Here is a 23,606-nt window from a genome sequence, read left to right on the forward strand (position 1 = left end):
TTTTTTTCAGCACGGTCCTTGAGTTTAGCATCTACAAACAGAAATGTATTTTTTCTTCATTTTTTCTTCTTCTGGGCCTTCAGCAAAAACCTTCTTTCATAGAAACTAAATACTACCCTTGTCATAGCTGTGGAATTTTAATTGCCAGCCACTGCACCACCACGTTCCTGTTTGGCATTTTCTCAACTCTCATGTGATCTCAATGCAAAAAAGGTTTGAATAGGTCGTTGTTTCATCACCGCCAAAAGAGGAAAAAGCTAAAAAAAAAAAAAATCACTAAATTATTTCAGGGAGGATTGTGGTTAATGAAAACATGTAGAAACTCTTTACAGTTTATAGCGCTTTAACTGCTTGAAACAACACAATAAGAACCTCTTTATGCAGTTTGTGTTTTAATTGCTCAGCGGTCCAGAACAGTGGACCTGTTGAAAACTTGAGTGCGTCACTTTTTCTGTCTTTCTGACACCCCACATTGCTGCAGCTGGACAATGCAAATCTTTTTTTTCTTCACCCCCTTTTTCCAAGTTGGCACTGACTTGATAGGCTGACGGAACCCTGATGCGGTGTTGGTTGTTGCTGTCCCTTTTGGGCCGCGGGAGATTGAGCGCCTTATTGTGCAGCGCTGCCGCCTCATCCAAATGAAACCTCAGCTTATGAGATAACGTGCCAGACATTTCTGCAGGCTTATTCCCCAGCCTTCATGCAATCCTGCTGTACTTTGCACGGAAAAGACAGAAATTGACCAACGTGCCAGTGGAATAAAGCAATAAGAACCAGGAGACTTTTTTTTATTTTTGCATGCATCTGTAAAGAGAAAACACAGAGAGGGAAAGTGAAGTGTTAATATATCGATATAATGTGACCAGGTGATTGTACAAACAGAAGATTAGAGATGGAGAACTCAAGCTCAGTGTGTCTAATTGGTACAGATCAAACTGAGAAGGAACCTCTGCTCGTCAAAAACTGCCAGCGTCGGTGTTGACAACAAAAAGAAGAAGAAAGAAAGCAGCCATGTATTTAGGGATTTGCATGTATTTAAGGAAAGAATAGCAAACCCCTCCAAACAGCCTCCTCGGGATCCCTCCCCGCTCTGGAAGATCAAAGGTAGCTTGGTGTGGCGTCGCTCTCACAGGTCATCAGGGTCTCGATGAAACATTTCTGACAACCGCACAAGAAATGAGTCTATCTCCTTCAGTGTGGTCGCTCGTTATTATTATTTAAGCCTGCATGGATTGTGATCGGGGATACTTGTGATAATGATCATTTAGGATCATTGAGCAGCTTCGCAGATATGGCAGAGTGCGGTGTAAGTCATTTGGACAGTGAACAAGTGACTTTTGATTTGTAAGTTTGCTCACTTACAAAGAAATGGACCGTCTCACTTTTATGGTAGTTTCATGTTAATGGAGAGAGACAGAATATCAAAAAACAAAAGTTATAAATTGATTTGCACATCGTTGAGTGATACAAGTGTTCATTCCACAAGCATTGAATTGTTACTTGGTGGAGGAACCCTTGTTGCCAAGTTTGCTTGGAAACTCAAACCTTCAGCTCACTCCACAGATTAAGGTCTGGAGGTTGGCTAGACCACTCCATGACCTTAATGTGCTTCTTCTTTAGCCACTCCTTTGTTGCCTTGGCAATATATTTTAGGTCATTGTCATGCTGGAAGACCCATCCATGACCCAATAATCACACCAACAGTGTCATCTTCTTTGTCAGCTTCTTGCTCATGTTTCTTGATGTCCTGTCCTTTGACAGCTCTTTGGTAGAGGTTGAAATGGAAGAAATTGAATCTTTTGTCAGCTGTGCTTTAAACATATAAAGAGTCGAGATAAGGAGTATCTGTAATTGATTGATTGTAATCTATGCCACATGGGTAAACAGCCAATCTATGGGAGCCACAATCTGGATGGTTAACGGGATAAAATAGTTATTTCACTCAGTGCAAATCAATTTAGAACTTTCATGTAAAGTGTTTGGTTTCTGGATTTTTGGTTAATATTCTGTCTCCATTAAAATGAAACTACCATAAAAATTAGAAAATGTTCATTACTTTGTGAGCAAACTTACAAATTCAACGGGGATCAAATACTTCCCTCATTGTATCAGTGCAGTACTCATCGATCGTTTTGTTTCATCTTTGGACTTTTACTTCTGTACCAACGGTGATACGACGGATTTGTCTGAGGCTGTCATTCAGGAAAATACTTTAGCGAGCCTGAGCATGAGTATAAATGGTGACATTGCTGGTGACATTTATGTGGCATGTATATTGGGCCCTTTGATTACAGTAGGTATTTGCCTCAGGATCGTTTCACCAAGCTTATGTGTCACAGAATATATATATATATATATATATATATATATATATATATATATATATATATATATATATATATATATATATATATTCTTTTTCTTCTTTATTTATCACCGTAAAATCTAGACATCCAGTACAATTTAAAGTCCCGTCTTTTTGCTTGATTGTCTGGACAGTGTAATTTATTTCCTTTCTGATAACTTTCAAACTGTAATTATATGAGGCTACCCTGCAAAAAGTGCCAGTTTTTCGCATTTTCAAAATCTCTCATTTATATTGAGATAGTAGCTTTATATTGTAGTGGTTTACACCGTCATCAAACAAATTAGAGAGCTGCGGTTTAATCCTGAGGGGGCGAGAAATCCCTTTGGGATAGTGTCAGGAAGTGTATCCGTTTCCACAGTAGTGACCGCTTGTAAGAAAGGGAGCAGCTAAACGTAACTTTTAATTTGTATTGCAATAAGTAGCAGTGTATGGCATCAACTAAAATTTAATTTGTGTTATTTATTATTGTATGTGAAAAAGGCCTACATGATGTTCCGAGTGGACAAAATGAATCTTTTTACAAAGTATTTCTTAGACCAGCAGTCCAAACCTTAAATGAAAAGACTTTATTGGGAGTTAATGGCAAAACTGACTAAATTTTTTTTTTTTTAACTTTCTGTAAAGTGTTACTTCAGCTTTGTTTGTTGCTCAGTTTAAAATCTTAGCACATCTGTGTGGTTTTGCTGCATAGGAGGTTGTAATCGGCTCTTTAATTATAATGGTTCAGCATTTAAAAATTCTCACTGAAAGCATAAGGAAGGAAAAACATCATCGCCATCTTTCACCATGTTTATGGATTTCCTTGGACTTTAACATTTAACTAACTGCAGTTGCAGCTGAGGGAGGAGCTGTCAGTTGCTGAAAGCGATATTTCAGTCTGGGTGGAAAAGTTTCCAAAGCTGTTGAAATCTGTAAGAACTCGTAACGGGTTGTAGACATGATGAGGCACGATCATCGTCCTGAGGCGCCGAGCTGTTCAGTGCACAATCAAGATTGTCTTAGCATGAGTTTGTTGCAGAAGGAAACCATGTTCTTCTCAACTGGCACTTTTCTTTTGAATGCCAGAGATCAATATGCATGCTAAAATATACTGCAGGCGCTCTTAATGGGAGCAGCTTGTGGTTTCAGCGTAAAGGCAGCTGATTCATAGCAGTGAGGAGATGGAAAGAGTGGAGCCATGCTCCTTGCTTTCCCTCAGCTTCAGCCTGTTTCTGTGTGGCTCTCGTGTCGGTTGCCGTATGACTGTTTGAGTGGGACACAAAGGGTTAAACCGTCTGCTTGTCTTCCTTGGAAAGGGGAGAGGCTACTTGAATGGCTAGCTTCTACAGCCAGCCAACACATTGGCTAAGGCTGAGGGTGGATCTGTTGGGTCTGTGCTGCGACATGGAGCACACTGGAGGATCAGGAGTCAGTCAGTACACACAGTAAAGCTTTTGTGTATGTGTGTCTCTTTGTGTTTGTATGTGAGTGGGGAGAAAAAGCAGAAATTCAGCTTTTAAATGAACTTTGGCGATGGAGGCAAGAGGTCAAAGCAAGAAGCAATTTATTTTATTTTTCTACTGTCTGTAAATCCTGACTGACTGACGTTGATAAGGGGCGATTATATCATTTGTTTTTCTAGCTCGGTGCCCCCCTTTAGCTTCCCTCTCACATTCTCATATTGCTGCTGCCCTCGCCAAACACACTCCTCGTGCACCTCAGCAGCTTACCTCTGTTAATAAAAGAGGACAGGGGGGTACATGTTGTTTTGTTCATTTAATGGCAGACCTCGTGACACTAATGAAGACAAGCCGTTTCAACACATGCACACTGAATCCGAATGGTGCTCGGCGATCGCTGCCCAGCAGAGGAAACTGCTCCAACAACTGCTGCACGTTACTCAGATTCATTGTTTCCTTTCGCACACATTCCCCTTGCATTTAATGTCAGTTCAGCCTCATAAAGACGCACATGCTCACATCTATATGGCCTCACCTGTAACGTACCCTCATTATCAGCCCTGCTGCTGAGCGGTTTTAATCTGACTATCGTGGATGAGGAGCTAATCTCAGCGGGCAGGTCAGTCTGCTGTATTTACGTCTGAGAGTCCTACATCTCCCCTTGGACTCATCGACAACACAGTGTGGCACATTCACACACCTGCCAATCCACACAGCCTCCTGTTACGTAATGACTGACTTACACGCATGCACACAAGCAAACATATGTGTAAACAGCTGATCTGCAGACTTGAGTCTTTAGTTGAGCTTGTTTACGCCCAGGAGACATTTAGTCGCATATTTTTTGTAACCGTCAGGACGCTGCGATCTTTTAGTGTTTTCATTTCTCTTGCAGAGCTCTCTATTCTCCCAAAGAGAAGCCCGTGGATACATTTTCTGTAGCCGCTTTAGATCATTTGTTTATTCCGTGGCTGTTTCGGCCAAGAGCTTAGAAATACATGGATGTTAAACACAGGCCATAATTAATACTATGTTTTTAGGTTATATCATATCATACATTCCAACACTTTGTGGTGTGTGGCAGTTAAGGCTTCAGCTAAATATTATTTTCATTGAAACAGGACAAGGTTTCTCACAGCCTGAGGAGGATAAAGCTGCAGCAACACAAGCATAAAAATGCCTTTACAAAACATCCCAGACCCGAATGACGAGCTAAACTAGTAACTGACATTTAGATTAAAACATAAATTACTTATTAACCTTCATAAATAAACTCTGAAATAATTCTCCCAGCATTAATTAAAAAGACACTTTTGTATGTTCTAATGAGCCAGACAGTTTGATTTATTATTTGCCACATCTTAAAGATGGATTGTCTGCATTTTATATTATTTTCTTTTAAAACCGTTTTGCAGGTGCACAAAATTATGACACACACTGGTCTGTAACACTGAGATCAGACATGTGGGATATACAATAGAGGGGTGCGATTAAAGAAATCTTCATAAAGGGCTGCTGAGATTTTAAAACATTTGGACAAAAGTTTGGAGCTCTATCACTGATTTCCAGTCTTTGTCAGACGAGCTCCAGTACTTCTTAATCAATACCAGGTTTCATTTGATTTTACTGCCTTGCAAGCTGTTCAGATAAATTTTAAACACGTGAAGTCAGCATTTAGGTCTGTTTGGTAAATCTTAAATTCATACTAACTATATGAGGTGGACATTTAATCTATTTAACTAAATATGTAAGTATTTTTAAGCATAATTGTATTGCAAATAAATAGCAAATATTGCTATGAAAATGTATTAATTAGTAAAAAAACAAAACAAATCTTTTTAACCCTTCAATCCATCATTTTCAGCTTCTTTGTTATTTTTCCAATAACTTACAGACTATTTAACCTTCTCAGCTGTTTGCTAATTAGTTTTCATTAGCCACCGCTGCCCTTTTCATTATAACAACTATTACAGTTACATAATAAACGTTTTTATATAGCACCTTTAAAAATGGTCCTTTTAACCTACAGGCATAAGCAGAACAGTGAAAGATTAGATTTAATCAGAGAGCAAACATAAAAGTTCCTAAAAAACATGAAATTTTTCCTTGACTGATTAACTTAATCTTTCCATGTACTGCTTGGAAAACAGATAAGTACCACCCAGTGTACAAGTATCCCTGGTTACTTGTGGAGATTATCATATCATGTCTCCCAAGCACTTCAGTTGCTTAGTCATTGTTTTCTTACTTAACTTCATGAGCTTGGATACTGCAAAGCTTAAATGACAATAAAAGGGATTGCAAATAAACTCATTTTAACCAGGCCTCACGTGCAAAATACTTGCATACTTTAAATGCCAGTTTCTCCCCTTTGTCTCACTTTCACCAAGCCTTCTGGAGAAGTATTTTTCTTTGGTCGACTTGGTATTGGATCCCTGCTATTTGTATTTAGTATGCTCCTTGGCCAATGGCAGATGGTCCTCGGGGCTGCTGGCTTGTGGAATAGGGAGGGATTTCACTCCTTCTGACAGAGAGATCTGATCACATGAGGTTTCTCCAAGAGGTAAAAGTTCAGTGTCAGTGGGGACTAATCAAAACATGTAGGTGCTTGATTTTTGATAAGCTCCTTTTCCTGTCCTTTCTTTAACTCGTGTCATCTTCGTTTCACCTGCAGCACACTCTTTCTAACCTCATCCTCCTTCTCCAATCCTCAGTGTGTCCTGTTCAGTGCAAACATCGGGCCTGCACCAAAGATGACCAGTGCTGCCACAGCCAGTGCCTGGGCGGCTGCCTGGAGCCCAACTCAGCCAGTCACTGCGTGGCCTGCCGCGGCCTCCAGCACGAAGGTACCTGCGTGCAGCGCTGCCCAGAAAACCACTTCACCTACAAGGGCTGGCGCTGTGTCTCATTCGAATTCTGTCAGAATCTGCACAACACATGCAAGCGGGAGAAGGAGCACAGCAAGAGCACGGACTGCCGCGAATACGTCATCCACAACGGCGCCTGCATCCCCGAGTGTCCCTCAGGTTACACGACCGTCAACTCCTCCTCGTAAGTGCACACGCCGTCAGGCTGAGAGGCTCTTAATGGCCCATAGAAGAGCCACTGGATCAATGAGGCTGCAAACATAAACACACAGACCCCAACGATATACATTTACCTACTCAATGGTTTTGTTACACGATGCATAATTTTCCCTACAAACACGTCTAAATTAGTCTAAATTGGGTTGCATGTTGCTAAAAATGCTGCGATACTTTCATTTACCAGTGCATTTATAATAACTGCAGGCTGACTATTGTTAGTGAGCAGACATCGCAGGAATTTTGTTATGATGGGTTTTTTTGGCACAAAATGCGAGATTGCTTCAGGGAGCTTTTTTTTCTTTTCTTTTTAGTTAGAGGCAATCAATCAGAAAGATCCTTCATCCTGCATTAACATGAAAAAACAAAAACAGAAAATATTCAACAAATTCAATGTGGAATTAAAAATAGTCGGTCGTGTTGCTGCCACTGTGTGTGTTTGTAGCACACCATGACGATGCAGGAATTGGTCTTCTTGCTGAGCTCAGACGTTGCTCTGTGTCTGTGTGTACGCACACACAGACACAGAGACCTCTTTTTCTTTCTGTGTGTGTATTTGTGTGTTTGTCAGACACCGCAGACAGCTAGGTCAAAGTGGTACGGCACAGCAGGGAGCCGGGCACGTCTGCATTTCTGAATTTGACTCGGTATCCTACATTTCTGTGTTGCTCACTTGCTCGCTGTGTACCAGACAGACGCTTGTGTCTGCACTGCAGCGTGTGATCTTTATGTAAATGCAGACACTTGTGAGTGAACTGTGTTTTCCCTTATCTCTAGCTCTGCAGTTACCTCAAATAGGTGTTGTGCTTGTGCTGACCTGCCAGTGACCTTCGCTGTGTCCCTCTGACACCTCCGCTTACTGTGACTGGGCTGTCCACAAGGGTGGGTGTGCCTGTAAGCACAAACACTCCAGACAGCCGAAGTCTTTCTGCTTGGGCAAAGGCTGAAAATGCAGCTCGGTCTTTCAGGACACGTAGTCGTCTGTTACAGAACCACTGGCCAGTGGTGAAACATCAGGGGACAGGCTGTCAGCACCCCGGGGTGCTTGGCCTTGACTCCCCTGGCTGGCTGCGGAGAGATAGAGGGCATGTCTGGCAAGCAACACACAGCAACAAAGTCCATGCAGTCTGTCAGTGATGACAGGAAAGGTGGCAGTGCCACTGCTGCCGGGTGTACAGCGTTACGTGTATTTCACCTTTATTAATCCACAGAGGATTTGCCAAGCACATAATCTCTGTTTGAACCACATGCAGCTTTCACATTCATGGAGTTGCATGCGGTACATTCACACCTGACAGGTCATCTGAAAGCAGATCCATCTCCAGTGGAGCAGATGAGGTGTTTTGTTTGAAAACACCAGTGTTACAGCCTCGGGCTTCAGACAGCTTTAAGCTTTCATTTTCAGGCAGTTTTCTATTCTTTGCTTTATATTATGTGAGTTAGTGTCATCTCACACACACATCATCCCATCTCAGGCTCTAAGCACAGAAGCCCGACCTACATGCTGTTCAAAGGTCATGCCAATCAAATGAAAGTGGGCTTAATTGGTGGTCTACCTTAAATGCAGAGGAGCTAAGCAGCTTCTTCCAGACGGAAAAGGAACCGAGGCACTGCACTTTTGCTCATCACAAGATAAGCAGAGATTATTTTGATATGCAAATCATGCAAAGACACCCTAAAATCTAGGGATTAAAAACTTGGAGCTGGAAATACGAATAATAGGTCCCCTTGAAGTCAGAAAAATGGTGAGTGTGTAAGTATATGGATGATAATTTATATTATTATCACCAAAAACCTTTAGCAAAAATACTGAATATAATATTTAGTATACCTTTAGTTTTGTGTATAAAGGTTTTAAAGAGACGGCGCATTTTCCAGCTGCAGCTGACCTGTGGCGATTCAGCTGAACTCCCATTTAATCCTTTTCACTTTGACTTCCTTTCTGTTCCCTTTTTTGGTTCCTCCTTCTCAATGGCGTCCTCCTGCTGTTGTTGGCTTTAAACTAAGCTGTGGAAATGAAAGTGCTTTGAAGGATAAGCAGTGTACTCAAAGGTGTGATGAGTGTCTGGGCTGAAAGTGCAGATGTGGCACTCGGGAGGGAAAAGGGTCAAGGGTAGTTCAAGGCGGGTTTTGAGCCAGATTAGATAGTAAAAGAGAACAAACCTTCCTTTACTCACCGGCATGAGTAAACTTCTATTTTATTTATTTTTTAGTCATTCTGGCTTTTAAACTGTTGTCATGTGGCTGGGTTTGTTTTGTTGAAAGCTGTTGTTAATTTCATACACAACTATATCAGTGCCAAAGCTCATAGTGCGTACTTCATTTTTGAAATATTAAGTATTTATAGTCTGTAAATGAGTGATTACCATTAAAAGCGTACCAGAAGAATCCATTATTTGCCATTTTTCTCTAATTGTCCTGCCTGCTTAATCAGCTGTTACTAAACAAAGGCCATTCTCACCTCATAAACCAGGACAATGACCTGGAGCAAACAGACCGCCATCTTCTAATCCTCCACTTTAATCCCTTCAATTTAAAACATTCAAAAACATTTTCCACAGCAAATGTGTGTCGGCTGTAGGATGTCTGTTCAGTAAGCTGAGAGGGAGAGAAAAACGTGCACAGATGTACTGTGTTTGTGTTTATCTATCAAAGATGTTTTGGCCTTTTTCCACTGAAGAAAGAAAGAGGGACAGAAAAACGGTAAGGTAACAGATTCTGTGCCTTGACTATATTTGGATCAGTCATGCTTACGTGCATAGCCTCACAACAAAAGGCTGATTTTGAGCCAGGAGAAACCCTTGCCAATGCCACTCCTCCTCTACTGGATGTGTAAATAGACATGTTTACTAGCAGGGTTGTCATATCACTTGTCTGCTGTCCAAAAATCACTCATCGCAGGTTTAAGGTTTTAGTATTTGCGTGTGTATGTGTGTGAGAGAGAGAGCGAGCAGAATATAATTCAAAACTCATCTTGTTCCTTCCTGTTCTTTAGGCTCAACTGCACTCCCTGCGCAGGGCTGTGCCCCAAGGTGTGTCTGGGTCTGAAAGTCGTGGACTCGGTCACTGCTGCCCAGGAGTTAAGAGGCTGCACCATCCTCAACGGGAGCCTGGTCATCAACCTGCGTGGAGGAAGTGAGTGTGTGCGGTTTGTTTGGCTGAATCAGATTACATTGTGCAGCAGATCAGCACAGCAGAACAACAAACACAGAGATGTTGACATTGCACGAAACCAGGAAGATACTCCAGAATGTACAATTAAACAACCAGCAAAGTTAATTAATGAGAAAATAAAAGCTATGGGAACTCTGGAAAACATAGATGTGTGATGATTTTTGAACATTTTAAAAGCTAAAATAAATTTTAATAGGAACAAACAGCAAGCTCATAGTTTCATTTAGATTTGATGTACAGTGGTGCATAAGTTCCTCTTCATTTGAAAGTTAATGGATGTGAATATTTAATGCAGTCATTAAAATATAAAAGCTGTGCTGAAATCAATCCAGTTATATTATTTACAAAGTAAGCCTGCGATTTAATGGAAAAAAGATGAAAAGAAAATGGGAAACACAAATGAATGAGGACAGTTTGTTGTGTGTCTTTTATGAGTCATGCTGCAGAATCGGTAGTCAGTTTTTAAAGCTCATGGTTTTTTTTGTTTTTTGGGGGATTTCTGTAGACAACATAGCTGCTGAACTGGAGGCCAGTCTGGGCCAGCTGGAGGAGATCACTGGCTACCTGACAGTGCGACGTTCCTACGCCCTCGTGTCCCTTTCGTTTTTCCGTAAACTCCGTGTTATTCGTGGAGAGGAGCAGGAAATCGGGTGAGACTCTTTCTTCTTAGCTGTTCTCATCCTTGCCATGTCCTGTAATTATGAGTTAAAAGCGGAAGGACTGACCTTTTCAAAATGTCTTTTTGTGGTAGCCGTTTCTGGTTAGACTTTCCCAAATCATACACGAGGCTTCGTTGAGACGAAGTGGAAGACGCCTGCAGCACAATGAGCTGCACTTACAGAAGAAATAGCAAAGGACAGACATGATATAAATTGAAGACTAGCCATGCTCAGATAACCTCCTGCTCATGTTACTCACAGGAGCTTTTTGTACCCTCAGCCAAATGTCATGTATCATTAAAGTATGTTCATGCTGTCTTCACTCTTCTTTTCCAGGAATTATTCCTTCTATGCACTGGACAACCAGAACCTGCGGCAGCTCTGGGACTGGTCCAAACACAAGCTGACCATCCAGCAGGGGCGCATGTTTTTCCACTACAACTCCAAACTCTGCATGTCTGAGATCCGCAAGATGGAGGAGGTGACGGGAACCAAAGATCGGCAGGTCAAGAACGACATCGCCTCCAAGACCAACGGAGACCAGGCTTCATGTAAGACCCTCGGCCCTCGAGTCGGCTTTTGCAGGATGTTATTATAGCAACGAAAAACACCGAGTCGGGCTTGGTACATGCATACATACTCATAGTTATTGTTATGATGGTCATTTCCTGTCCTGTGTTTGCAGAAGTCTTCCTGCAGACCTTTTACCGACATTGTGTAACTTGTGTAGGAACAACCAACAAAGCAAAGCACTCATAACCGCTATGCATGATAACTTGGTGATCTAGGCGTTGCTCTGATTGTGTCCTTTCCATCCTAATTTATATGTGTACGAGCTGGTTAACAGGATGTTATGAAACCTGGCACCAGCATGGTACCTCGACATTGCTGGACCAAAGGTTTGACTGAAGAAATTCACGATTTCTCATCAACCTGGGAATTTTATCTCAGTTTCGTCAAAAAAATAAATAAAAATCTCCATAGTCAGTTTTCAAGTTTTCCATTTCCCAAATGGGGTCCATTCTGTACCCACAGATCTGTGTAACTTGGACTTGTGTTTATATAGTTGGGATCTTGATGATCAGCTTCTGATTGGCCCTGAGTCTCTTTTTTACCCCTCAGCTGTAAAAGGCTGATGGAGTGTTATGTCACCCTCACTTTGTGAATACAATATCTCTACAAATAGACAATGTGAGACTTTCAAATTGATGTCATAGGTGGATCTAATAGGAGGGTGATGGGGTAAGACTGGCGGCCATCAGGGTGTTTGATAACTCTTTGAGTTCAGGTAGATTTTCTGTCATCCGTGTTTTACTTCTGCTGCAAAGGCCACAGAAAACATTTGAATGCCAGAGCAGTGCGTCTTCGTAAATTGAGCCACAGAGATGCACAAGGCCAAGGTCATCTTTCTTTACTGACATGTTAAAAGCCTTCGTTTTTTTCTTTATCGAAGACCTTGATAAATTTGGTAAACATGTAGGAGTGAGGCTGCAGACAGCAGCGCTGAGGAGACCTTTGTTGTTTTTGTTGTGTGCTGGAAGACTTTAATTGTATGTCTGCTGTGCTTTTGAATTGTTAACCCAGCTTTGTTAGTTCTTTGTAAGCAAGAGATGTGCTTTTACACATGTTCAGCAAAGCAAATGAAAAAGGATTTAGTTTGTAAACTGAAGAAGAATTTAAGTTTAGTGAAAAGTACAATTGGCTGAACAAGTGGAGTACATGAAGAAGTTCTCACAAATGAACAAAAGCAGATATGATTCCTTAGTTTTCTCCAGTCAACAGAGATTTAAAAACCTGCATAATTACTCATTATCTTTAACCTTCACTATTTCTGTCTTATGTGCTCTCAGGTGAGAACCACGTGCTCAATTTTACCCAGATTCGAACCATGAGCGATAAGATAATGATCAAGTGGCAACCTTTCTGGCCAAAAGACTTCAGAGACCTGCTGGGCTTCATGGTGCTGTACAAAGAAGCGTGAGTTCATCTCGAGTCAACAGTCAGCCACACTCACAAACAGACTCAGAATCTGACTCGGCTCTCTGCCAAACCAATATTGTTCTAAGCTGCTCAGATACGCTGCAGAGGACAGCAGAGATACAGTAACTTCTGAAACAGAAGTTCCAGTAACATCTGAAAAGTATGTTTTAAAGCGACCAGATTAGTTTTAAAGAACGTTATTGTTTTTCTGTACTCGCACATCAGATACATGCTCACCAGTGTTTACTGGCCCAAATTACACCCAAAGTGTTTTGGGTGTAATTTTCCTTTAACAGTTTCTTCATTAGACACCGTAGACTAAAAAGTAAAATAGACATTTTTTAACTTTAGAAAATATAGAAAGTTCAGAGTTACTACTCCAGAGGGAGGAGTTCAAGTGACCCATGACCTGAACCTGGATAAGCAGCAGAAAATGGATAGAACATAATTTACATCCCCACAGACCGATAAAATCTCAAGATAACATCCTGAAAGACCCTCCTTTCTAACCAGAAGCGCTGTGAGCGTCACTCTAACCTCAGTAATCTTTTATGAGCAGATTTTCCTCTGTAGGCTGTTGAAATAAATCGATAAATTATTTTTCCTACAACAGACCGTTTCAGAACGTAACAGAGTTTGATGGGCAGGACGCTTGCGGCTCCAACAGCTGGGTGATCGCCGACGTGGACCCTCCACGCCGAGCCACAGACGGAGAAAAAGAACAGATCGAACCGGGTCATCTAATCTTCCCCCTAAAGCCGTGGACGCAATACGCCATTATGGTGAAAACCCAGCTCTCGGCCTCTGACGAGAACCAGGTCCACGGAGCCAAGAGCGAGATCATCTACGTCCGCACCAATGCCACAAGTAAGTGTGATGAGTCGATCACGGCTTCTTCCACCTGAGTATTGCTTTGATGTAGTTGAATTGTGAAGTATATTTTGATTGAAGACTTTGGAGTTGATTTAGGAGAATTTGTCCTCATGCAGGAACTTTACTACCTGCGACTGTTTTCCACTAGTTTGTTTTTGTTTTGTTTTTTTTAATACCAAAATTTTTTTTGTGACTCTACCTTAACTTTATGACAGAAGCAACTTGTCAAGGTATTACTACCAACCACAGCACTACTCAGACATCAATGATGTTGCATCGTCAAGCCTGTTCTGGACCTGAATCTAAGGACTGTCCTACCAAACCAGGCATAAAAATTGCTCTGTGTAATCTAAACATGGAAACCACTGCAAACCTAAAGCTAAAGATGTATCAGCTTCTTCAAAAGCAGGTCATCCGCTGTGAAATTCTCACAGTGGAAAAGGTCAATATCTTGTCCTGTACTAGAATTCAGCTATTTTTAGGCTCATCCCGCGGTGTTACTATCATTGACTGGTGGAGTCAGTGTTGTGTGTGTTGCTGTTGCCAAAATGTCCTTGGCACAAGAACAAGGAGGAGGAAGACAGACGGCACGATTTGCTTACGGTGCCACAGACCTGCAGGGCCTTACCGCCTTACCGCGTGAAAGGTGTCCGTCACTCCATCAGTCACTCAAGCAGCAATCACCGTGCTCTTCCCCACTGCTTAATTGTACCTTGCCACCCACAGATCTCGCTGTGTGCACCATGGTGATGGCCTGTCTAGCTAGCTTCCTTTTAGACAATATACGTTTCCTTCCAGATGAACCGCATGAAACATGACATCTCTCGCTCACATGAAATAGGCTTCCAGCAGAGGCGCATCACTCACACAGACAGCCATGTCAAGCAGGGTTTTGTTTTGTTTTTTGTTTTGTTTTTTTACCCGTCTGGCAGGCGCTCCGGGTTCCTGGCCTGTGTCAAATCTAACCAACAGGGCAAAGCTGTCATTACAAATAAGCTGTTGCTGGTAAATCTTTGTCAGACAATGTGGTCTGACCAGTGTGTGGCAAGAAACAAGGACAACATAATCACAGTACGACAACAAAGCTCAGGTCTCTGCAGCTCCCAAGGGTTCAGTCTGGCGCCCCACTTTTCTCACGTACACTCTCCTGATCAAACACTGGAAGCTCGGCAGCGTCAGAACGATACTCCATCTCAGGCCAGAACACTTTTGAGATCTGAAGTGTCTCTTGTTCTTCCTCCTACTCGAAAAATCTACGTCACACTCAGAAAGAAGGCCATGTGTCAGCGATCAAATACAGGGCGATGCCAGTCACTGATCAACCCACAAGCTAGCAACCTATTTTTTCTGATCTGCAGGGCTTTTTGTTATCAGCTGACCACAACTGATACAGATTCAAGATCATGAAACCAGATTTTAAAGAAAAACAAACTTGCAAAGCTGTCAGATTTTTCCCCCCCACATATTTACTAAACCTCACCAACAACACACACTTGTATAAATTACACACCCCCAGCAGTTAACTCAGTGTCAACATCAGTGCATGTGACACCACAAAATAATCACCGGGGTAATTACAGTAAACTAGAAGCAAAGCAATAGCTGGTTGTTTCAGTAAAACTGTCATCAAATTGCAGCTGAATGAAAAAGTAAAAGCTACTGCCGAAAGCACCCATGAAAAGTTCGAACTTCATTCCCCGTAACGTGAAACGCTGGGCTCTGTGAGAGTCGCACATTACAAGCATCAAACTGTAATAACAAATAACAAAACTGACGGGGAATACCCTGAGCAGGCAGCTGCTGGTCACAGAGCCAAACTGTGCCAGTAAGCGTGTTTCAGTATGAAATGCAAATTGGATAGAAAGAGGACTTCTCGTCCTGCAATAACAACAAATGCAGATGATCAAACCGCAGCCCGATCTGTGGAACAGTGCAAGTTTTCATCTCAAAGAGAGTAGAGAGTCTCAATATAGACTCGTAGAGAGTCTATTTTATGTAAATTCAGATTCCTGGTGCTTTTAATATGTGTACATTGAAGCGAGATGTTCCTAGTTCATTAAATGTGAGTGAGGGGAAAACAAAAGAATAATCAGTAGAAAATTACAGTGAAAATAGTCAAAACTGAGTTTAGACATTAACCAGACAGTCCTTTGCAGCAGATAACCACAATCTTCAAAAACTTCGAAACTGTGTTTTAATCTGCTGAAACGGGAGCTGCTGTTTGGGATGCAACTGGCCTGTGTTGAGCAGAGTGAAGTACAGGGTGCAGAAAAGCCAAATGTAATGTCCCCATAAGTATGCAGGGTCTCAGGAGCTTAAACCTGCTGAGTTATGGTCCTGCAGATAGCAGTGCTAGGTGGTGACACGGCCTGGATCCAGCTCTTTAATTTATGCACCAATATATGGAAGAACATGTAGTATGTTGTCTGTCTTATTTATTCATTCTATTATGCATCTATGTGATGCTAAAATAGTGGAAAGACTAATTTCCTTCTGGCAAATTTCAGAGAATTCACAAATACTGGAAGAAAGTAAATATAGAAAAGTAATTTTTTTTGGCAGCAATTCTGGTAACAGGTCAGAGTATTCATGTCCCGCAAACAGCCATCCATGTGTTGATAAAACACTCTGGGCAAAAAACAAAGATTTCCCAAATTTGGGAGTCTATCTAGGGAGATCATGAATTACTAATTGAACACATCACTAACAATGAGTAACAATCTCAGTATTGTTCTTTTAATGTAAAGTCATAATTTAAGTAGTTATTAAGTCTTCTGTGTATTTCTGAACTGCACTCTTGGGATAAATAAGGCGATTTGTTACTCGGTGTGCTTAATATACGTGTTGCTTCATTTTAATCGGCTACTTCTGTGATTTTCCCCCCAGAACCGTCGGTACCGCTGGACCCCATTTCTTCCTCCAACTCCTCCTCCCAGATCATCCTCAAGTGGAAACCTCCCAATGACCCCAACGGCAACATCACTCACTACCTGGTCTTTTGCCAGCGTCAGCCCGAGGCCAGCGAGCTTTACAAGTTTGACTACTGCCAGAAGGGTTAGCCACATTGTTTGTGGTCATTTTGTGTTTGTGCGTCTGCTTCTGTGTCCGACACGCTGAATGCTTTTCATTAGCTCGGGAGCTCGTCTCAGTTTAAGGCTCTTGACTACTACAAGCTGCTGCAGTCTACTCGTATGACACAGTAAATATTTTGTGATGTAATTCTTCTTGATGGCTTTTGTTACCTTGAAGAAAGGAAAGTGCTCTGATAGTTTTATTTAACCTAAAGTGTATTTATTATGGCAGGGCAATTAACTGAATTTTATCTATAGTTGTTGTTCTGCTTTTCAGTTAATTTGAAAACAGATATCTATCTTATCACCATCTTAACTGGCAGTTACTTCTCTGTTTTATTGTGCCGGTCTCTACAGATAACTCCTGTGCAAGTAGCCCAACCAGTGAGAACACAATGGCTTCACTTTCAGCACCTGAAAACAAATAACTAATAGATTTGCTGAATCTATTTTCACAATAATGCTCTTGTTTTGTCTCATGGTGAAACGTATATCCACTTTTCACTAGAATCACTAATTCCCCTACAGTTTTAGTAAGAATTTGATCAGACTTGCACATAATAATAGGTCTCCACGATAGGTTCAAAGTTCAGGTTAAATATGTCCAATAACCTCTGAATTTGAGTGCACTCTGACCCAGATGAGCTACTACGTCATTGCTGTTCTGGTATTGAAATCCAGCGTTTGTCTTTACAGCCGTGTGAGGGAGTCTTAACAGGTTTCCGTAGGTGAACTTGCACAAACATCATTAATGGTTGTTGTACTACCCTTTCATTTGTGTGTGACACTTGGGGTCTTTCCCTCAGTCCAGTGCAGGCTCTATGCACCAGAGCTGTTTGTTAGCTGATGACTTGGGACTCATTCCCTCTCCACGGGTTCATTATCTCAGGAAGCCACTGCTTCCTCCATCGGCACCTTTGGACCTCCTGTGGTGAAGGCAAAGGATGGAAGGGACCAGTGGATGGAAGACAAACTAAATCAATCAAAAAGAAAACCCACTGTTTAAAATATATTTTAAATGATGTTCCCAAAGGAAATGAGTCACCCAAACCAAAACACTGGCCTGTTTTTTTTCTAAAAGTCACTAGACAAGGAAATGAAATTGAGTAAAGTTGTGTCTTTTGTTAGGGCTGCAGTGCATAACTGAAACTAAATGAAACGTGGTACTAAAACAGTCATATTCTTCATCCACTTTAACTTCAATTCAGGAAGACTTCATATCTTAGTTGATTTATTTTGGTCGTAGCCCAGCCTGCGTGTGTGCCTTTCCATCACTGCCCGTCTGTGTCAACGCAATCACTCCTTTTTTAAACTCCCATAACGCTCGCTCATACAGAGATGGGAGTCTGCGGGGAGGTCGTGTCACTCGTAATTTATCTCCAGCAGAGAGAATGAGGACCTGGGGATGACAGTGACAGACATGCCACCGAGGCATGGGGTGTGCGAGGGGGTGTGCATAAGACTGTGTTGTGTATCCGTGTTTATCGCACCTGTCATCCCAAACTGGCTGGCTGAAATGCATTTTTATTCTCTCCTGACTACGTGTCAATAGGGATGAAGGTGCCATCACGACTGCCCACTCAGGTGGACAGTGACGAGGAGCAGAAGTGGAACCAGACAGAGGAGCAGGGCCAGGGGACACGATGTTGCGCCTGCCCTAAAACCGAAAAGGAGCTCAAGAAGGAAAAAGAGGACTCAGAATACCGCAAAACCTTTGAGAATTACCTACACAATGAAGTCTTTGAGATCAAGTAAGACTCCTGACAACAAACCTGCACAGGAACAATAACAGTCACTAAAAATGTCCTATGTTTGTTTGTTTGTTTGTTTTATTGGTCTAAATTTTTTAATCATTTTTTAAAGGGTTGGATGCAGATAACAAGTAATGTGGTTTCTGTGTTTGAATAACTTTAAATTTGACCTCTGTCATCTAGACGCTCGAGAGACCGGCGTGATCTGAATGGCATCGCCAACCGAACATTTTCCTTCCTAACCACCGCACCAAGCCCTCGCGCGGGTACGAGCATCCCCGAGGATGAGGAAGCCTTTGAAAGCACCAAGACCGTGGTCACCGTCCATGCCAAGGAGTCCACCATTATCTCCGGCCTGCGCCACTTCACCAGCTACCAGATCGAGGTCCATGCCTGTAACCACCCAACCGACCCGGCGCGCTGCAGCATGGCAGCGTATGTCAGCGCCCGCACAATGCCTGAAGGTAAAGAGGCATTGCTAACGTTACCAAGGAGCTTGGTTATGTAGGTCTGTGTAATAAACCCGGATCTCTTTTAGCAAACCTTCTTCTGACTCGCTCCTTGTTGCAAACAAAGTTTGAAAAGAAATGACCATATTTGGTATTTCCCCTCTCTGGGACATCATACAGAGCCAAAAGTAGTAAAAACCTGTGTATAACAGAGTGTTTAGCACAGAATGAACCCCTGAGCTTTTGGCTCACAGGAAACAGTTTTTAATATGAGCATACATGTTGTAATAATCTGTGTGTGTGTATGACAGAAAAGTATAGTAGGTCCCCTGTTGGTTTAGAGACCCCATAAATTGGTCACTTGAACAATACAGTCACAAAAAACCTGTCTGTCTTTTCCAAACTGATCATTTCTTGAACAGCAGGATAAAGGGAGATACTGACGTGCAGTAAATGTCTGCAGCCACTATCAAAGCAAGGACGCCCCTGCAGCTCATCTTTTATTTACTCCAAACACGCTCAACTCTTCACACAAATATGACTCATGTCGTTTTGTTCGCCACAGACAAAGCCGATGACATCTTGGGTCTCATCAAATGCGAGGTGACAGAGAAAACAGTACACATCACCTGGATGGAACCGCAAGCCCCGAATGGGATGATCATCCTGTATGAGATCAACTACAAGAAGCTGGGTGACTCTGAGGTGAACATGTCCACAGGCTTCCACATCTGCATGCACATTTGTCATGGCTTTATTGCCTTAGTATATGTAATAGTTTGAATCTTGGATGGCAGAGTTCATTGCAAGTTCATGCCAATGCAAATGGTTCTTACACCAAGCAATTTTTATATTCCTCTTTCTCATTAAACATAATGACTTTGGCTTTCAATGGAAAACAATATAGAAGAAACTAATTGTTGATCTTAAAGCTCACCACGCAGCACAGACTGCTAAAAGCAGTGCTCATTATTTGGTCTGTTGGTCTCACTAATGTCATTTGGGAGAACCTTAATGGAGGAGTAAGTTTAACGGTGCACCATGTTTTAGTTGCTATAGAGATCAGTTAGTCAGAACATCTTGTTGATGCTGGTGATTTTATTTGTAGTGCAAAACAAACCAAAAGAATAACAAACTTGTTTTTAACGCACAGATATGAAACAAAATTAGTCTAAATTAAGTTTTAAACTTTCCAAACCTGAACGGCCGCGTTGTTCCTCCGCAGGAGCTGCACTACTGCGTGTCGAGGAACATGTACAAAGCGAGCCGCGGCTGCAGACTGAAAGTGATGCATCCTGGGAATTACACGGTGAGAATCCGGGCCACCTCACTGGCTGGGAACGGATCATGGACCGAGCCCACGTACTTCTACGTCGAGGATCCAAGTAAGTAGACAGAATGAGTTCAGACATGGTTTTAGGGTTTTTTAATAGTAATTTATAGTAAAAACTGATTTTCAAAATGTTGTTGAACAGTGTTGGTACTGAATTACATTAGTTTAAAATCTGCTTTTAAAGGAAAGATAAATCCATTAATTTTTATTCTTGGCCATTTACTCAATACATTCATTCATTTTATACTAGCCACCATCTAACAGCTTATTATACAGAAATAAAAACCTGTTTATGGTCATGCTTTTGTTTATTTTAGGGTGCTCTCTTATTCTTCCACGCTTTATAAAAAATGTATACATATTCTCATAAGAAAATGTTTGACACAAACCTACGGTATATTTGTTGAAATTTGAGAATCATTTTTGCGTGATTGCATACTTTTAACCAAACTATCTCTAACCTCTTTTTTTTCTCTTTTGTTGTAATTGTTTTTTAGTGTGAGCAGCTTTAGTCACTTTCACTATTTCTTGCCTTTTTATAATGAAATTTTACTCAAACTAGTGCATAAGTGACACATAATACTTCAGTTTTATATATTTAAATATCTAACATCGGAAAACTTGTGAAATAGTCGTCTTAAGTAATCAAGGATTACTTTTTCAGGATTTAAAGTCTGTTTATACAACAACAGCATGTAAAGTCTGTCTACGGACACCTTCTGTTTTCTGAAGGCGTGTGTAGACGGGTTTGTCCATTTATTACAGTCTGATCTATATCATGTTCTTTGTAAAACATGATGAAAATGTATGTTTTCTTCTTGGCTATCAGTATATTTTGATTTATGCGCTAATAAGAAACAAGTAATCTCTCTTCTGTAAACCTTGGCACTCTAATGTGCCAGCAAAATTAAAACAAAGATTTTGAACTTAGCTTTATGGAGTGTTTGGATATTAATTTACAAATATAAGTAAATATAAGTTTCAGCATGGTGACTTTGCTCTAGTCTTGCCTGATCTGACCAAATCCTGCTAAATCAGTTGTCTATTTTAGACACACAAAAATAATCTAATTGGCCTGCTGTGCACACAAAATTATAAAACCTTTCACAACCCTGTTTAATAAAGTACCTCCTGTGGTCCTACCTAAGAAACCAAGGTGCTTATATTAAATTTTATACAGTTTGATGTTCTGTTCTTATTTTGACCTGCTGCTGAAAAAAAACCCCTCTGAGTACAGCTCAGAAATGAGTGTAAATTCAAATAAATGCAGAATTTTAACTTGCAAACACGCAGACAGACACCTGGCATGACTCAGTCTTCTTAAACCAAATCAAAAGCTTGTACTTGAAGCAGATTAGGATCACAGAGCAGCATATTGATCCCAGCTTAGCAGGTTTATTGTGTGCAGCTTGTTTTTGTTTTTCACCTGAAATTTGACTCACTGTCCGGGCGGACTTGTTGAACAGGCGATCCTCTGCATGTCGTCAAGATCGTCATCGGGCCCGTCATCTGCTTTGTCCTGGTGCTGTGTGTGGCTTTGGCAGGCTTCGTCATGTTCAAGAAAAGGTAGATCTTTCACATCCAGCTCAATAGTCATTCTCTTATTATTCGACGTGTTACCAGTGTTCTTATTAAGCTTGTTTTTTTTTTTTTCTCCTTTTAGTCAAACCCAAGGACCCAGCGGGCCCATCTATGCCTCTTCAAACCCCGAGTATCTCAGCACTGATGGTAAACAGGGTTTGGGTCTCCTGTCAACAACAGAATACTTAATGATTTTAGCTAATTTAAGGGATTTTGACAACTTAGTAGCAATTACACATCAGCGTTATCAGCGATTGGATCCCCTGGTTTGTGATTGGCTGGTGAAATTGTTCCTGGTGGATCAACTATTAAACTAACTGTTGCACCACGACATCTCTGCAGGATCTCATTAAATTAGTTTGTTAGCATGAATTTAATTTCTGCTGCATTTTGTACTCTCGCAAAGATTTAATCCAATAAGATCTACTATTGCATTAGTTGATAAACATTGATTATTTTTGGGGTTTCAGCAGTACAACTAATGAAATTTGGATTTAATTTCATAATGTTATTCACATAGTTTATTTTATTTTATTATTAGTAATGATGGGCATGTCCACTAGCCTGTTTTCCTATGTATTTAAATGTTTTTTTCTTTCCCTTTTTCTTTTTGCAGTGTATGAGGAAGATGAGTGGGAGGTGCCCAGGGAGAAGATCGCCATTTTGCGGGAACTGGGTCAAGGCTCCTTCGGCATGGTCTATGAGGGCATTGCCAAGGACATTGTCAAAGGCGAGGGTGAAACACGAGTAGCGGTGAAGACGGTGAACGAGTCGGCCAGCCTGCGGGAGAGAATCGAGTTCCTGAACGAGGCCTCCGTCATGAAAGCCTTCAGCTGCCACCACGTGGTAAAGAGAAGCAACATGTTTTTCTCACGTTGTTCACGAGCAGAGGACATGGTTTTGGTTACTGGCGATGTGTAAAAGTTTAAGGTGGGGTTGGAAGCAGTGGGCCGTAGCTGTGTGTGTGTTAGCTGTTATTTTTGAGTATTTAGAACAGAAAGTACTAAATGTACTAAAATCAGAGCTGTGTGAAAGGCAAGCACCTGCTTCACCTGCTGACTTCTAATTCCCGTTTTTGAAAAAACTAAACTACATTAAGATGAAAATCCCCATGTTTCTATCTGCCAGGTGCGTCTGCTGGGTGTGGTGTCTAAGGGGCAGCCCACCCTGGTGGTGATGGAGCTGATGACCCACGGAGACCTGAAGAGCTTCCTGCGCTCTCTGCGACCTGACGCTGAGGTAAAACATTAGTTTGAATTATGTTTGTTCTTCTTTTAGTTCAGACTGTACTTCTGGTTTCTTTTCTTCTTTTCACTTCTGCATTTTGTGAGTATAATAGGCAAACTAGGCTTAGGTTGCATTTTCTTGACTTTATGCAAAACAATCTTTTATAACTGGATGGGAAATTATTTTTACACTGAGCAGCATAAAAGCTTTTAAAGCATCATGTTTTAACTGGGCTAATTCTGCTCAGTCGAGGAGCTATTGCTGCTCCTACTGACACATTAGGCTCTACTTTGGTTCTTAGTGAGGTCTTATCTAGAGAGGTGCTTTAAAGATACACTCAGTTTACTGCAAAAGTGCAGATAAACAACACTTTAAATCCATCAGTGTTTAAAGTAAGCAGCTGTTAACAAAGTTGGAGTCATAGGGTAGGGGTTTCTCTCCATCTGCTATTTTGTTTCCAGTCAGATTGTTTTGGACTAAATCACATCTACAGAATAATAGTGTGTTACATCAGAGACTGTGTGCACAAATATGGATCAGTTTATGTGGTATTAACACTGAAGCCTTCAATATCAAAATCTGCATTTTCTTTTAATACATGTTGAGGGGGTTTCTGTG

At 41.3% G+C, this 23,606-nt stretch overlaps 1 protein-coding gene across 1 annotated transcript in view; it reads left to right on the forward strand.

Moving 5' to 3' along the window:
- Positions 1–23,606, forward strand: part of insra (insulin receptor a) — a 53,471-nt gene that overhangs the window by 25,483 nt on the left and 4,382 nt on the right. The window contains exons 3-17 of the mRNA XM_006792223.3: positions 6,522–6,858; positions 9,886–10,025; positions 10,570–10,714; positions 11,060–11,274; positions 12,574–12,700; positions 13,317–13,570; positions 16,463–16,630; positions 18,200–18,398; positions 18,582–18,862; positions 19,413–19,552; positions 20,073–20,232; positions 21,647–21,746; positions 21,844–21,908; positions 22,378–22,607; positions 22,890–23,000. Coding sequence (XP_006792286.1) covers positions 6,522–6,858; positions 9,886–10,025; positions 10,570–10,714; positions 11,060–11,274; positions 12,574–12,700; positions 13,317–13,570; positions 16,463–16,630; positions 18,200–18,398; positions 18,582–18,862; positions 19,413–19,552; positions 20,073–20,232; positions 21,647–21,746; positions 21,844–21,908; positions 22,378–22,607; positions 22,890–23,000 — 2,672 coding nt within the window. The remainder of the gene's footprint in view (positions 1–6,521; positions 6,859–9,885; positions 10,026–10,569; positions 10,715–11,059; positions 11,275–12,573; positions 12,701–13,316; positions 13,571–16,462; positions 16,631–18,199; positions 18,399–18,581; positions 18,863–19,412; positions 19,553–20,072; positions 20,233–21,646; positions 21,747–21,843; positions 21,909–22,377; positions 22,608–22,889; positions 23,001–23,606) is intronic.

This window comes from Neolamprologus brichardi, chromosome 18 (genome assembly GCF_056152115.1).
Source record: "Neolamprologus brichardi isolate AB-2024 chromosome 18, ASM5615211v1, whole genome shotgun sequence".
In the NCBI taxonomy this organism is placed as follows: Eukaryota; Metazoa; Chordata; class Actinopteri; order Cichliformes; family Cichlidae; genus Neolamprologus; species Neolamprologus brichardi.